The sequence below is a fragment of the Electrophorus electricus genome, chromosome 19 (genome assembly GCF_041902795.1).
Source record: "Electrophorus electricus isolate QZ-2024a chromosome 19, ASM4190279v1, whole genome shotgun sequence".
In the NCBI taxonomy this organism is placed as follows: Eukaryota; Metazoa; Chordata; class Actinopteri; order Gymnotiformes; family Gymnotidae; genus Electrophorus; species Electrophorus electricus.
Genome location: NC_137515.1, coordinates 16362434 through 16378443, shown reverse-complemented (window position 1 = coordinate 16378443; position 16010 = coordinate 16362434). Strand labels below are relative to the sequence as shown.

At 41.0% G+C, this 16010-nt stretch overlaps 1 protein-coding gene across 8 annotated transcripts in view; it reads left to right on the top strand.

Annotated features, from left to right (window-relative positions):
• Positions 1–16010, top strand: part of grik1a (glutamate receptor, ionotropic, kainate 1a) — a 49470-nt gene continuing 33460 nt past the window's right edge. For all 8 annotated transcript variants that reach the window (XR_014118642.1, XM_035535447.2, XM_035535450.2 and 5 more), the window contains exon 1: positions 1–408. Coding sequence is in view for 7 of the 8 variants with exons in the window: in XM_035535447.2 (XP_035391340.2) it covers positions 324–408 (85 nt within the window). In the remaining variant the exon portion in view is untranslated. The remainder of the gene's footprint in view (positions 409–16010) is intronic.

Sequence of the window (16010 nt, the reverse complement as noted above, 5' to 3'; positions counted from 1 at the left end):
TCCTATCGCACTTGCCTGAGCGTGCGCGCGCGGAGTCTTGCGCTCACGCGCCGACGATGTGCTCCGACGTGTTCTTCATGTAGCCTACAAAGTGCAAGAAATGAAGGATAGAAACAGATATGACGGATAGCGATTTGTAATATATCTTTTTGACGCTCAAATAAGGGAAAGGCGTCTCGTATTTTAGCGTATGCGTCCAAATACGCACAAGAAGCGCGAGCAAAGGACAAGGCGTAGATAGAAGTCGATCGGAATGATACCTGATAGTATCTTAACTCGATGGTCCTTACATAAAGTTAACCAACACTTTTGATTACGAAGGCATGGAAAAACGAAAGAGACCGTTATTTTTGCTTTTCTTCATGATGACAAAGTTGTGTCCCAGTGACCAGCAAGTTCTGCGAATTGGTAAGTTTCTTTGAATAATTGAAGCATCGTGTTTGTATTTGGACCCGTGCAGGTACATTTAATAATGTGTAGTCACTCTGTTTCTGTTTAGACGTCATGTTCGCGTGTGGCAAAAAAAAGTCCCCTGACTTTTAAGGCACCTTCCCATCTTAATCCTATTTAACCTTTACACTGTACTGTCTTCAGTTTGTTTGGACGAATGCGCGACACTAGTTCAGCTTTTCGGCACCCGTGCGGATGTGTACCGAAGAGTCATGCGAGTGCTTTTCTGGCGAGGTTGAAGCCAGGTCATTGGGCGCATAGCTCCTTAGAGAAGGTTTTGACCGAGGTCATGCAGCCCCCTGAGTGTCTGATGACTGTCAGCGCCCGCCTCAGATGTGCTTCGGTAAACCCCTAAAGCAGCTTTAACAGCCTCTGCATTATTCTTTCTTTTCCGAGGGCTGATTTGACACACTCATAGACTTCAACTGACACAGGGAACCGGTCATATTGATTGTTGGGTTTTACTCTGACTGTGTTCTCACTTCTTTAGTAACCTTTCAAAATTTTTCCAGTTGTTACACAAGTGATAGAATTTGCTTAATTTTTAGGGCTGATTCAATGGGTGATTAAGCGGTAGTGGTTTTACTAATTAGCTACTGTATTATATGCAATGACCATCACTCATAACCTGTTCGATTAACATTCCTTTTGTCTCTTTGCATTCCTGTCTTGTTTGTCTTGCGGAGGTACAGGAAAAGTTGGGATGCCTTCACTTGTAATACACTAATAAAACATTGATTTCACAGATATTCTGTACTCACACAGAAGTGATCCTGCTTGTTTGCAGTGCAAACAGATTGCAAGACATAACACATTCATCAGAGGGTGCCGAGAACATAGATGTTGTGCCCTCTTGGACAAATTGCCATTTGTCATTAAGAGGAAAGCAGGTTTGTTCTCAATCATAATCAAACTTAAACATTCGGAAGGAAAACAACTTATTTTGCATTACATTGCGTTGCATTATCTTACATTGCCTATGGGGAGAATTTAAAGATTTTACTCATGTTTTCAGTATCCAGTGTGGTGTCTCAAAATATGGCGGTTGTCTAATTTTGAAACAAATTTAACATTTACCTGTATGATGAAGACCTTGTGTGGACTACAATCAGTAGTCTATGGACCTCCCTAGCAAGTAATAAATACAATGTCATTGAAGGGAGCAGAGAAAACACTCTCTACCCACTTTATTATAAACATGTATTTATTAGAAAACACTTGTAGATATACAGTTAGAGACAATGGTCCTTTTGTTGCCGTACACAGTTTGTGTTGGCTGTCCTCCACGTCTTTATCAGTAGTCAGCTCAAGAGTCTGTGTGTTTGTGTGTTGTCAGCTGGGTATTTCTGGGTGGGAGACCACTCCCAGCCCAGCAGGGACCCTGATACTTGTGAGAACCCTGCCATCACTGCTGTGCTTGATACCCGGGTACCAGCTCAACACCCTCTACCAGGACACGACCACCTCAAGTGTTACTCCAATGTTAAGAATGATGCACCTTACACTTAATATCCATTTAGAAGAGGTCCTGTGGTCAGGCCCTGAGCAGCGATGACCAGAAGGCGGCTGACAAACTGCGTATTTAAAGTATAGTCTGTATATAGAGTGCGTGGAAAATGTAGTCAGTAAATGCACATCTATAAAAGGCAGCTGTGAGTCCAGCCGTAGTGAGGATGAAGGCAGAGCAGGTGTTCCCACTAAAGTGACTTGTGCATGTAATTTTGGAATCATGGACACATTTTCAGCTGAACGTTATATTTCACTCATATCTTGAAGTGGTTAATATGCTTGGTTCTTACGTGTTATAGACTCATGGCAGGAATTATGTTAGAGAGGAGCACTTCTTTATGAACATGCTAAAAACACCATTAGCTTCAAGTATATTGTCTAATGGACTGTCTTTGACAGCCAGTAATAGACACTGTAAGTGACATGTCTTGGGAGGGTGGAGTAATTCAGTTCAATTTTGCCAATCTGTGAATCTGAGTCAGTAAGGTACCTGAAATGTTGGGAGCCCATTCTCCTAGTAAGACCAGCAAGAACAGTGATGTTTGAAACAATGAATTCTTCAAAGCTCCTTCTGACACACAATTTCTTGAGAGCCTGCATTGGTGTATGTGCTGTTACATGTTCAGATTTGTATATATGGTGTTGAGTGTTCACATTGGTGTGCGGGTTTTTGATCATGTACACTGGTGTATGCTTTATCATCGGCTGCCAGGATAATGTTAGGGTCTTTCTAACCCTGCAAACATGTTTCAAATAAGCATTTATAATAAGTGTTTGACAGATGTAATATTTATTTTTGGTTCAGTAATTACACGACCAGATCTAACACAGCAGTGGGGAGTCGTTTTACTGGTCAGCAGCTCTAATAAATGCATTGACAAGAATTGTGGCACAAAAGCCTCATTTTCCACAGAGCATTTTTTCTGACACATAGCTAAAGGGGACCAACAGCGCTGCTGGAGAGACCTGTGGCCGAGGCAGTGCTCCAAACCTTATCATGCCACATTATATTTTATTACACCATCAGGTTGCCTAAAGGCACATTTGCCTCTGGAGCACAGAGCAGCGCTACGTCTGTCCTGGTATCAAGGAACGGATGCTTCCAAACCACCGCCTATGGTCTTGTGGCACTCTGTTACATGTTTGTAGAGCTTGCTAAAACCATTTTCCCCTCCTAAATTGGTGCCTTCTCTTTAACTATTTTATGTCCATAGTCTCCCAAACCTGCTCTTTATGTATCATGTATGCTTTGAAATTTTGTTCTTGCAGGTTGTGTTCTGAACTGCAATTAACCAAGTATTAAAATGGGGTGAATATAATGCATGATTCATTAGTATCTGGAATTTCAATGGTAATAGAACAGGCCCAAGAGAATTACATGTATACGTATGTGCTATATCTATTAATATCTTGGTGCTTATGTCGGTAAAGATGCCAGTCTCTCAACATAACACAAATGATAGCATTAGAATTTATTTCCACAAAGATATCTCTGAAGTTTTCCTCCACTAAACAAGACTGATAGCAAAGCGATAACATTTGTCATATTTTTACTTCATTTGTTAGAGGTCACTCTTCATTGAATTACCTTAAACTTTGTAAACACAGCTTACTTATTGCCTTATGTTTTCTTCTTACGTCGTGGCATATCACGTAGCGCACGCTCACGCTCATAAATGCTCTCTATCTCTCTGTCCCTCCCTGTCTCACACAGCAACTACAGTTTGCCAGTTGTTGTGTACAATTGTGTGAGGCAACAGTTAGTGTAAATGTGACCCTTCAAGGCCAAATCTCAAACCATATGGTCTCTGTGTCTTCACAGGGTTGCGTTAAGACAGATGCATGGACTCACGAGGTGTGGCTGTGCAGTCCTAGCACTGTGTGCTGAGGTATAAAGCCCTGCTGTTTGGTGTGGGCTGGGTGGGTGGACCCGGGCGAGTGAAGCCAGTGGGAGCATACTGGTCATGCAGGGGAATTAATCCTGTTAGACGGGGCCGCACGGGTGAAACGCCATCGCTGCACAATTTATTGAAGGCTGAATGTGCATGCTGGAATTTCTCAACCGTTTCATTGTGCATTTGCAATGCTTCTTTTTAAAGTGCGTGTGTGTGTGTTTGTGTGGGTGCCTATGCCTTCATGGCTCTATGCATTTTGACAGAAGTGTTATGGGTGTTCGGTTGATCTCTGCGAATTATGTGTTCCTCTTGGGTTTTTCTGCATTTCTTGATGAGACATACATTATTTACTCCCTGTCCTCAGTGCAGTGACGGAATAAAGGAAGGAGCATCCTGGAATATATCTATTTATTCTTCTGGAAAAACCAGAGGGCTTAATGGCCTGGTGGAGCAAGTGCCCCTGGACACCCACTGTGACCACACCCACTGTAACCACGCCCACTGCAATACCTCACCCACGGTGACCACGCCCACTGTAATACCTCACCCACTGTAACCACACCCACTGTAATACCTCACCCACTGTAACCACGCCCGCTGTAATACCTCACCCACTGTAACCACGCCCGCTGTAATACCTCACCCACTGTAACCACACCTACTGTAATACCTCACCTACGCCTACTGTAACCACGCCCACTGTAATACCCACTGTAATCTCATCCACCGTGACCACCCACTGTGATATGGCTCGGCTTGAAATACCATGCTTCAAGTCTCATGGAAGGAAAACTTCGAGATTATTTTCTGTCCTGGCTCCCAGATGGTGGAATGAACTTGCTGTCCGGACAGCAGAGTCCCTTGGAGTCTTCAACCTCTGTGTCCTCAACCATTGTAATACCTCATCCACTGTAATACCTCATCCACTGTAATACCTCATCCACTGTAACACCACACCCACTGTGAAAACACCCACTGTAATACCTCACTGACTGTAATACCCACTTTATGGTCTGGCTGCTCAAACATGTTGGTTTCCTTGTGTTTGCAGCCAACATGGATGTGTCTGGAAATATTGGGATGCCATTGACTTGAATGAAGTTACACTTATAGAGCACCTTTCCTAGTGCCTACGGACACTTTCCAGTCAACACACTAGTGAGAAGTGGCAGCCAGTTGCACACAGCATACTCTGAACCAGAGACCTCAGCTCCCTGGTGGACTGCATCAAGCACAGGAAGGGGAAAGGAGATAGCACCCAGGACAGCGTGCCATCCATCACTGGGTGCGCAGATATACCCTAAAAATTGTCTTGGTGTATATGAGTATCTAATTTTTTAATTTTTTTTTTAACTGAGGAAGCAAACGCAGAGACGGGGCAAACATGGAAATTTCACCCAGATAGGGACTCAAACACTTGACTCTAGCACTGAGAGACAAACATGTTAACCACCTAGCAACCATTCTTGATGCTGTGTTGTTGACTGCGTGCAACTATGATAACAACTATGATAAGTATTTGTGAAGCAAGAATGAGATGTAGGGAGTTGGAGCTAGAAGGCAGCAGCATTTTGTGTGTGTGTGTCAGATAATTGCAGTTGATTACACCTAATATCTGATGATCTGATGATGTGATGTGGTGTGATGATCTGATGATGATGCAGTTGTAACTAAGAACTTTTCCCAACCAGACAGTGCGTGCCACACTCTAGAACCAGACCAAGTCCCAGAGCAAATTTCTACGTCTATGTGCACATAAAGTCGCAAAGTAATTCAGGACATAATGCGCTTCAGCAGAAGACCTGCGCCTTGAGACTAATGTAAGACTAATACTAGTACACTCAGCAGTAGGAACAGGGCTGAGCTTATTATATTGCAGTTGATTATAATATATTTATAGGACTCAGCTGGATTGATTATAATGCAGATGAAGGGTTTGAACCTGGGTCTAACACATTCATTATCAAGAGGTGGAATGGAATACAGAAATGGTATACTGTGTACTGCATATGTGCGTGCTGCCAGTGTCTACCCAAATAGATTAAAGAAGCTTCCCTAGCTCAGACTCTTGAGGTAATCTGAGGTGAATGCTCTGTGTGTTTGAAGTTTGGATATACCAATTCAGTGTAAATTGGCATGCCTAACTGTGTGGAACCAAGCAGAAATAAATCATCCACATCAAATATTTATTGTTACTATGCACAAGTGAACTGCTTTAATGTACTGAAGGTCGCTAAGAACTTGTCTTTTCTAGAGGGTGCAACTTTGGAGGACACCAAAGTTATTTTTCTATTTTAAAGTACTGTGGAATGACCCTTGAAGGAAATGCCACATCAACAAGTTTATCACAGTTTATCCCCCCATATTTGTTCAAAAGTTTTATCATCCAGCGATGCACTCTCCTGATTTCCTGAAGTAACTTTGGCTTCTCTGAACCCATTTCCCATTGAGGTGCCGGTATACTCTCCACTTTTAGTGATGATATGAAAGGCGAAAGCTTGGATCCCCTCCCCTCCTAAACGCTGGAGGAATGAGACATGTAAATCAGCTTTAATTGCAAGGGTCAATGCTGTTCAAAGTTTGTATTATGGCGATTAGCTCAGAAATGTCTTGTTCTTTGGCATGCAACTGTATAATGATTTGATTGGATTTTGTGCGTAAGAAATGCTTTCTGCCTTCTTGCTAGGCCCTCTTTTGGGTAGAGTGCAAAAGAGAAGTGTGTGTGTGTGCATATGTGTGTGTGTGTGTGTTTGTGTGTGTGAGAGAGAGAGGGAGAGAGAGAGAGAGAGAGAGAGAGAGGTTCGATTTTGGCATCAGTGAGGATCTCGGAGATAAGAGATGTTGGCTGGGGATGATAAGCTTTAAAGGGAATAGAGCAAAAGCTATGCTGTACTGACATTTCTGCTTCAGTGAAAAATAATGAGATATACACCTATGTTTAAGAACAATTCCTTGGCACACACAGCACATGGCTGCTGTCTTTAAGCATACATTGGATAATTGTATAGTGTAGCATATATTTTTGGTTTGATGGACACATTATACCAGCTCACAGACTGATCTTAATTATTTCTTACCTAATAATAACTCTCCTAAGTACATGGGAATCTGTAAGAATAGCCTTAATAAATGTCTTTGTCTTCACCCATCATGTTTTGATGGATTAATTGCAGCTGACAACTGCACACAGAGAGATTTTCTAGTGTCAATTTGCCAGCATACTCTGTAGCCTTTGCCTAAGCCATCAGCATCACTTAGCATTTACACCGTACCTGACGTGGGCGAGACTCTAAAGTGTCTGCTGATCAAAGCCAGACAGGAGGGCGAGACAGGAGGGCCCGCCTGCTGCGTGCGACATTCTGACAGCCTGCTTGACTCTGGGAGAATGCTGAAGGCAAAGCTCTTCCAGCTTCTGTCAGCCATGTGCTTGAAATGACCACAGAGCTTTGGGAAATACAGACTGTTTACAGCTCGGCCAGGTGCGAAAGTACAAGTACAAGTATGAGATTTTTTTTGTAATTATTATTTGTTCTTGATTTAGCGGCAGTTACAAAGTCTGTGGCTAGAATAGGAACCTTCCCTATAGTCATTTTTTTGGCAATCCGTAAAAAGGAGAGTGAGAAATAAAAGAAAATTTCTGTCAGCACTGTGCAGAAAACCTCTGTAGCGACCCAAGCATCTGGTTCATTCTGAGAGGGGCAGTTCATTATAGCGGATGTTTCTGAGGTGAACTACACTGTGCCTATGTGCCTCATCTTTCAGTGAACAGAAATAAAACATTAAACATGCTTAAAAAACAGACTAGGTGGGTTGGAGGACACTCACACATGCTCACACAGGCAGACTATTTTTGTCTCAAACATCAGAAGCAGTTTCTTCAAGAGAATTTGCTCTTGTCAAATAAAATAAATGCATAGTATTTATGTTTAGATATAAAATTATGTATAAGCACTTTGCTTAAACAGGTGAAGGAGGATCTATATCCAAAACGTTCTGATAAATTTTGATAAATGTCCATTGTTTCATTATTCATTTCATTACTTGTTCCTTATTAATTTGCATTATTCATCCTTGTCAATTCACTTGTATATTGTTTACCTCGTGTTCTTTGTAAACAAATCATTAACCACTCCTAATCCTAATCTATAAATCTTATATGAGCCTCTAAGACAAAATATATTAGAGTCAGTAGTTGCAACTTCTAGAAAATAGAAAACAAATTAAATTGATTATCCAGTTGCTCCACCCATCCTAGGGTTTGAGGCTTTGTTCACAAATTTCATTCTAAGACCATGACGTAGAAAATGTATGATTTTCTTTGTGTAATTGATTTGTACTGGATCTTACTATAATGTGCTGCAGGAATTATTTTCCCTTATCATGATATTAAAGGCTATTGAACATGTCCTGTCCCCAACATATACCTACTCACTCTTAATGTGAAGTGGGGAAAAATCCACAAGAGGACTCACAAAAGCAAGTCCCCCCCCCCCCTCCAAACTTCTTCAAGGGGACATCAAGACTCATATTGTTCTTTTGAAGTCAATAGTCTCTCACTGAGCAGTTAGAACAGACCTGAACTCCATGTTACCCAATTTTGTTCTTTATATTTCCTTTGTTTTGTTGGTTCTGCTTAATTTCCTGCATATTCCTCGTATGGCCAGCGATAAACCATTGCAGAACCACCATCAAAAGCAAGGATGAGATGCCTGGCTACTGATACCCAAAACTCCAACTTCTGAAAGGCCTACCGGCCTACCCGGAAAGGCCTAGGACCCTCCAACTGGGCTCTGAAAATCCAATTCTGCAGATCAGGAAGCCTAGTCGTCTCATCATTATCAGCCTGTATCGCTTGTGCAGGGTCAAGCCAGCAATGTGTGGGAAAACAGACACACTCCCTCAGTGCCATCCAGGATGGTTGACACTATATATATATATATATATATATATATATATATATATGGTTTTATTTATATATATATATATATATATATATATATATATATATATATATATATATATATATATATATATATAAAACCATCTATATACATATATATATATAACCATCTATATACATATATATATATAACCATCTATATACATATATATAGCCATCTATATACATATATATATATATATATATAACCATCTATATACATATATATATATAACATCTATATACATATATATAAAACCATCTATATACATATATATATATAGCCATCTATATACATATATATATATATAGCCATCTATATACATATATATATAACCATCTATATACATATATATATATAACCATCTATATACATATATATAGCCATCTATATACATATATATATAACCATCTATATACATATATATATATATAACATCTATATACATATATATAAAACCATCTATATACATATATATATATATAGCCATCTATATACATATATATATATATAACCATCTATATATATATATATATAAAACCATCTATATACATATATATATATAACCATCTATATACATATATATATATAACCATCTATATACATATATATAGCCATCTATATACATATATATATATAACCATCTATATACATATATATATATATATAACCATCTATATACATATATATATAACCATCTATATACATATATATATAACCATCTATATACATATATATATATATAACCATCTATATACATATATATATAACCATCTATATACATATATATATATATATAACCATCTATATACATATATATATATATATATATATATATATATATATATATATATATATATATAAAATATTAGATCAGTAACTCCCGTCTGCAATGCAGCCTCCGCAAACCTATAATTAGTTCTCCCACCAGCTGTCTAACAGTTTTCCTTTTCTTCTGAGTCTTCCTGTTATACTTTTAGTCATGATCTTTCACCTCGAATCTTGTTTGGTTCAGAAGTTTCCTTTGTTGGACTTTGTTTGGTTGATAAGCAGATTGCCTGGTTGGTCATTCTCACAGGTTACTTAAATGGTTTTTCTTTCTGTTTTTTTTCTTTCTCTTATTAGCTTAGTTAGCTACTTTGGTCCACCAATTTGTATAATTTGTCTTAATTTTGGTTTCGTTACATTGTTACATTTGTATATTATAGTAATTCTAGTGAAATTAATACCTCTGGTCATTAGTAGAATCAGTGACTATAGAATCTTAGTAACTGTGGCTGTAGTCTTAGTAGCTGTGGCCTGTTTTATATAGAGGTATGGTATGTTACATACATTACCAAGATAGCGGTCTTGTTTACAGTTACTTAATACTACACTATGACTCTCAAGAAACAGACATTTGTCAAATTTGTTTTATTCAGAGATGGTTTTGTGGCAGTTATAGTGCAGGTTCTGCAGTTATTGACTGGAACATTTTTATTTATCAGTTTTGATTGTTTAATTCATTGATTGACTAATACTGATAGGATATGTGCTTTCATGGTGTGAAGAATTCTGTTCTCTCTCCTGTCTTTTCCTACCAGACCTGACTACGCTCTAAAAAGCTCTAAGCTCATTCCACCCTCTATAATCAGACTTTCCCAGACACAGGCACGCAATTCTTCAAATTGTCAAGTGTCTTTCTGACTGACTGTATCTTCCGGTTTTCAGCTTTATATTTAAGGCTTTCAGTGCTCTTCAGGGAACCAGCTGCATCAAAGCCAATCCCCCCTGCAGGCATCTCATCCTCCCTTTCACTACATTTCCCTTCACATTCAGTCACCTGTACCTTCCCAAAGTCCAAGATTAATACTTTGTCATGGCTTAGATTAATACTCTGTCTTCAGACTGACAAGCAACAGCATGGTGCTGTCAGGACGCAGTAATGCACAGAACATAATCTGGAATGACATAATCACAAGCCGAAGTCAAATGTGGTAGACTTGATGTCCCTTGTTATATTTGTATTGCCAAAAAATGCTCAGAGATATTTGAAGGCTATTTTGTTTTTTCTGCTTTCCTTACAAAGGACAACATTTCTTGGTCTGAAATATCGAAGACAATGAAGTGAGCGTGGTGTTTTGGCAGTGTGTTTTGAAACAGATGCTTGTGTTATTGTACATCCATAGCCTACTGTTTAGTTTAGCATCTCACTGAGGAGGCGTTTGGCAGCACAGTTACAATTGGCCTCTGCTCAGCATCATTGTGTTTGTGTGTGTGTGTGTGTGTGTGTGTGTGTGTGTGTGTGTGTGTGTGTGTGTGTGTGTGTGTGTGTGTTTGTTTGTGCTACTGAGATCTCAGCAAAGCAGTAGCAGCCATGTGCTGGAAGAGATTTTCTAGAAGGAGTCTTAAATAATGTCTACAGATATGATCAGTCCAGTTTCTCTGGAGCTCATTTAAATTCAAATTGGTCAGTGTCACTCTGATGAAGCTATATACATAACCATAAAGAAACTGGTAATACAAGTAAGTTGGAGATAATATATAATATATCAATTCCCGGTTGAATATTATCTACTATAAAAAATCTTTGGACACATCAAAGCTGGCATTTAATTCTGCTTAAAAGTGGTGAGCAGAGCATCTACATTATTATCTGTCCTGTCTGCACCAATTAGTGTTGTGTTTAAGGATTCTGATGTATTGCCTTCATCACTGATGAACACATGAATGTTCCATGTTGTCACCATGTGAATGATATACATGTTATGCTGAGGAGGCAGAGCAGGATGTGGGGACGAGTTGCAGAACACAGAACACATTTTTATTAATACACACAACAACGACTACTTAGCTCGCAGGCTATCAGGGTCAAACATCGACAACATTCAGACTTAAACACAAGACTTATTGTCATATCGCCAGATCCCCTAGCAGACTACAATACCCAGCCACCTGTTTGTCACCTTGTCAACGACTCAACCAATCAGAGGCGTCCATTCGGATCAGTGTCACCTGAACTCACCTGTGTGTCCTGAATCTTATAAAACTCATTCTTTGCCGATAGTTTACTAAAGCATACCCAGAGTTATTTTGGATAGTCTTTCTGTGTACCCTACCCTGTCTTCGTATTCCTTGTTATTGTATTTTGCCCGCCTCTTTTGGATTTTCAGCCTGGTTCGTTTTGTGATTGCTCTTCTGGTTTCTGACTCGGACTGTTATATTCTCTATGATTTGTATTTTCCATTTATATGCTCTTTTGGTCTTCATATTGGATTATTCCACAACCCCTGAACTAAGAATAAATCAACCTCCTGTTTTATATCCGCAAGCGTCTGATTTTACCCGACCCGTCACACGGACACGATCGCTAAACAACAGGCAGATCAACAAACACAAATGTCTGAACTCAGTCATTGTCTCAGGGAACTTATCTCCAGGCTACAGATGACGACTCCTTCTACCAAGTTCACCCCCACACTGGTTTCAACTGCCATGGTCACCAGTTCTCAACTAACCTTCCAGTGAGCAAGCCAGAGAAATATGACGGCTCCCCTGAAAGGTGTTGGAGTTTTCTGTTACAATGCTCCATATGCATCAATAGCATTTCCCCCTGTTCTAGTCAAGAGAAAATTTAGTTCCTTACCTCTCCTCTATCAGACAAGGCGCTAGATTGGGCTCCCACCATATGGGAGAGTGTACAAACCTCTTCATACGATGAGTTTATTGCTCTATTTAGGGCAGTTTTTGATCACCCACACGAGGGAAGAGCAAGCAGAGAATTGCTCATCAAATTATGCCAAGGCAACCGAACTCTTGCTGACTATACACGCGAGTTCCGCACTATAGCTGCGGGTAGTGGGTGGAATTAAGCAGCTTTAATTGTACAATTTAGAAATGGCCTTAATTCCGAGATTTTGCACGAGCTCGCTTGCCAGGATGATGAGCTCAAGTTGGACCAACTTATTGCTCTGGCAATCCGTCTGGATAATTACCTCCGGGAATGAAGACTATGGAGATCCGGTAATACTCGCTCCAACTACCCCCATCCCAGTCCTAGATCAGAATTTAGACTTGAACGCATGGTGGAGTCAATGCAATGTGACTCCTCTCGCTTATCTGAGGAGGAGTGACGGCGCCGGTTCCAAGAAGGTCTGTGTCTTTACTGTGGATCAGCAGGTCATCTCGTCAGGGAATGTTGTCTGAAACCCAACCGTAATATGTCACGAAATCATAGAGGAAGCAAGACTTCCTCCCCACAACCTCAGGTAGTGACCCTGCACAAACTTAGTATGGTTGCTAAGTCATTTATGTTCCCAGTTTATGTTGGATCTCACACTCCATCATCCATTTACACAGCCCTAGTTGATTGCAGGGAAGAGGGCAACTTCATTCATGCCTATCTGGTACAAGACCTGAACATCCCTGTAGAGCCATTACCCAAGACCCTTCGTCTGGCCGCTTTGGACGGATCACCCGTAGGGGCTGGGACCATAGTTCTCATCTCCATACCTGTAAAACTCACCACCAGTGCACTCCACTCTGAACTCATCTTGTTTCTTGTCCTACAAGCCTCATCATTCCCAGTTATTCTGGGCCTTCCATGGCTGGAACAACATAATCCAAGTATATCCTGGCCCCAGAAGGGGATAACTCGGTGGTCGTCTTATTGTCATAGGAACTGTTTGACCTTATCCACACTTAAACTTTGCTCCACGACGATTGAGAGTCCTGCTGACAACAAGGTTTTTTTTCCTTCTCAAGAATATCAAGACCTCACTAACGTGTTTAGCAAGAAGAAAGCTACCCTGTTTCCCCCTCACCATTCCCGTGATTGCTCTATTGAACTCCTGGAGGGTGCGTGAAGGCACGCATATATCCTCTCTCCCAAGAAGAAGTGAGAGCCATGGAACAGTATGTAGAAGAGGCACTGAGGCAAGGTTTCATTCAGCCATCCTCTTCCCACCTGGCATCAGGCTTCTGATTTGTAAAAAAAAAAAAAAAAAAAAAAGGACAGTGGCCTTCGCCCCTGCATCAATTACAATTAAGATCAATTAATCTTAACCTGATCTCCAAGAAGTATGCTTACCCATTACGGCTCATCCCCGTCACCCTGGAACAGCTACGAGAGGCAAAATTCTTCACAAAATTAGACCTCTGTAGCATTTACAATCTTATATGGATCAAGAAGGGGGATGAGTGGAAGCCCGCCTTCGTCATCACAAAAAGACACTATGAGTACAAAGTGATGCCATACGGTCTCAGCGTCGCACCATTGGTGTTTCAAGCCTTCATTAACGATGTCCTTCGAACGGTAGTGGGGAGATATGTTATCGCTTATATCAACGACATCCTCATTTACTCACCCGACCTTCAGACACAAATCCAACATCTTAGATCGGTATTGAAGATTCTCCTGGAGAACGGACTGTATGTGAAGGGGGAGAAATGTGAGTTCCATACCACTACTATGACATTCCTGGGGTATGTTGTAAGCCCTGGGGGAGTTACAATGGATGACCAAAAAAAAGAAGCCATCCTTCATTGGCCAGTGCCCACTACTGTGAAAAGGCTACAGAGTTTCCTGGGTTTCGCAAACCTTTATCAATGCTTCATAAGAAACTTCAGCAATGTAGCAGCCCCCCTCACAGCCTTTCTTAAAGGGTCCTCTAATAAACTTAGTTGGAATCAAGCAGCTGAGAGCGCATTCGTGGAAAAGAGGCTTTCACCACGATTCCCATCCTTAGACACCCGGATCCAATGGTCCCATTTATAGTAGAAGCTGACGCTTCTAACATCGGTATCGGAGCCATACTTTCTCAGAGACATAATGGGGACAAACTCCATCCCATGGCGCACTTGTCTAGAAAACTGTCCCCTGTAGAACAAAATTATGGGATAGGAGAATGTGAACTGTTGGCCATTAAATTAGCCCTGGAGGAATGGAGACATTGGCTGGGGGGCTAACCATCCCTTTTTAGTAATCACGGACCATAGGAATCTAGAGTATATGCGTACGGCGAGACAGCTGAACCCCTGCCAAGCCTGTTGGTCATTGTTCTTTTCCAGGTTTAACTTCAAGATTATGTATCGTCCAGGAACTCACAAAACGAAAGCTGATGCCCTATCCTGCGTCCATCTAAAGGAGCATGAGGAGACAACAGATGAGAAAGAAACCATTTTACCTACCTGGGTTGATTTGGCATCTATCAGATGGGAAATTGATGAGGCGATAGAACATGCCACACTAAGAACTGTCACCCCAATTAAATGCCCGATGGGTAAGCGTTACGTACCTGCTTCTTGCCGGGACCATTTGTTAGAATGTGCTCATTTCTCCCTCGCTACGGGTCATCCAGGGGTGACATGTACATGTCAGCTCCTAGCTAACCCGTATTGGTGGGAGAATATGACAAGCAACATTCACCACTATGTTTCATCATGTTCTGTCTGCAGTCAGAGCAAGACACCTAAGACCCTACCTGCAGGAAAACTCATGCCACTTTCCGAGCCTGAAAGACCTTGGTCTGACATTGCATTAGATTTTGTCACTGACCTTACCTCTTCTGAGGGAAACACAACCATCCTTACTGTTGTGGATAGGTTCTCTAGAGGGGTGAGGTTGATTGCCTTCCCGAGCATACCCGCCGCCTTCCAAACTGCTGAGAAATTATTTGCACAGGTGTTCCATATATTTGGCATGCCTGAGGGCATATTATGCGATAGGGGTCCTCAATTCATGCCTCGAGCCTGGTCAGCCTTGCTAGAACACACAGGAGTAACCGTTAGCCTCATGTCTGGTTATCACCTGCAATCTAGCGGACAATGTGAACGTACTAATCAGGAACTTAACAAGTTCCTGAGATGTTTCTGCATGAACAATCCTGCAGACTGCTCCATGTTCTTACCTTGGGAGGAGATGGCACAAAATTCACTCACTAGTTCTTCTACCGGTTTAACCCCTCTTTCTGTGTACCCTACCCTGTCTTCGTATTCCTTGTTATTGTATTTTGCCCGCCCCTTTTGGATTTTCAGCCTGGTTCGTCTTGTGATTGCTCTTCTGGCGTCTGACTCAGACTGTTATATTTTGTATGATTTTGGATTTTCCCTTTATATGCTCTTTTGGTCTTCAACCTGGATTATTCCACAACCCCTGAACTAAGAATAAATTAACCTCCTGTTTCATATCCGCAAGCGTCCCATTTTGCCTGAGCCGTCATACTTATATACATGCACA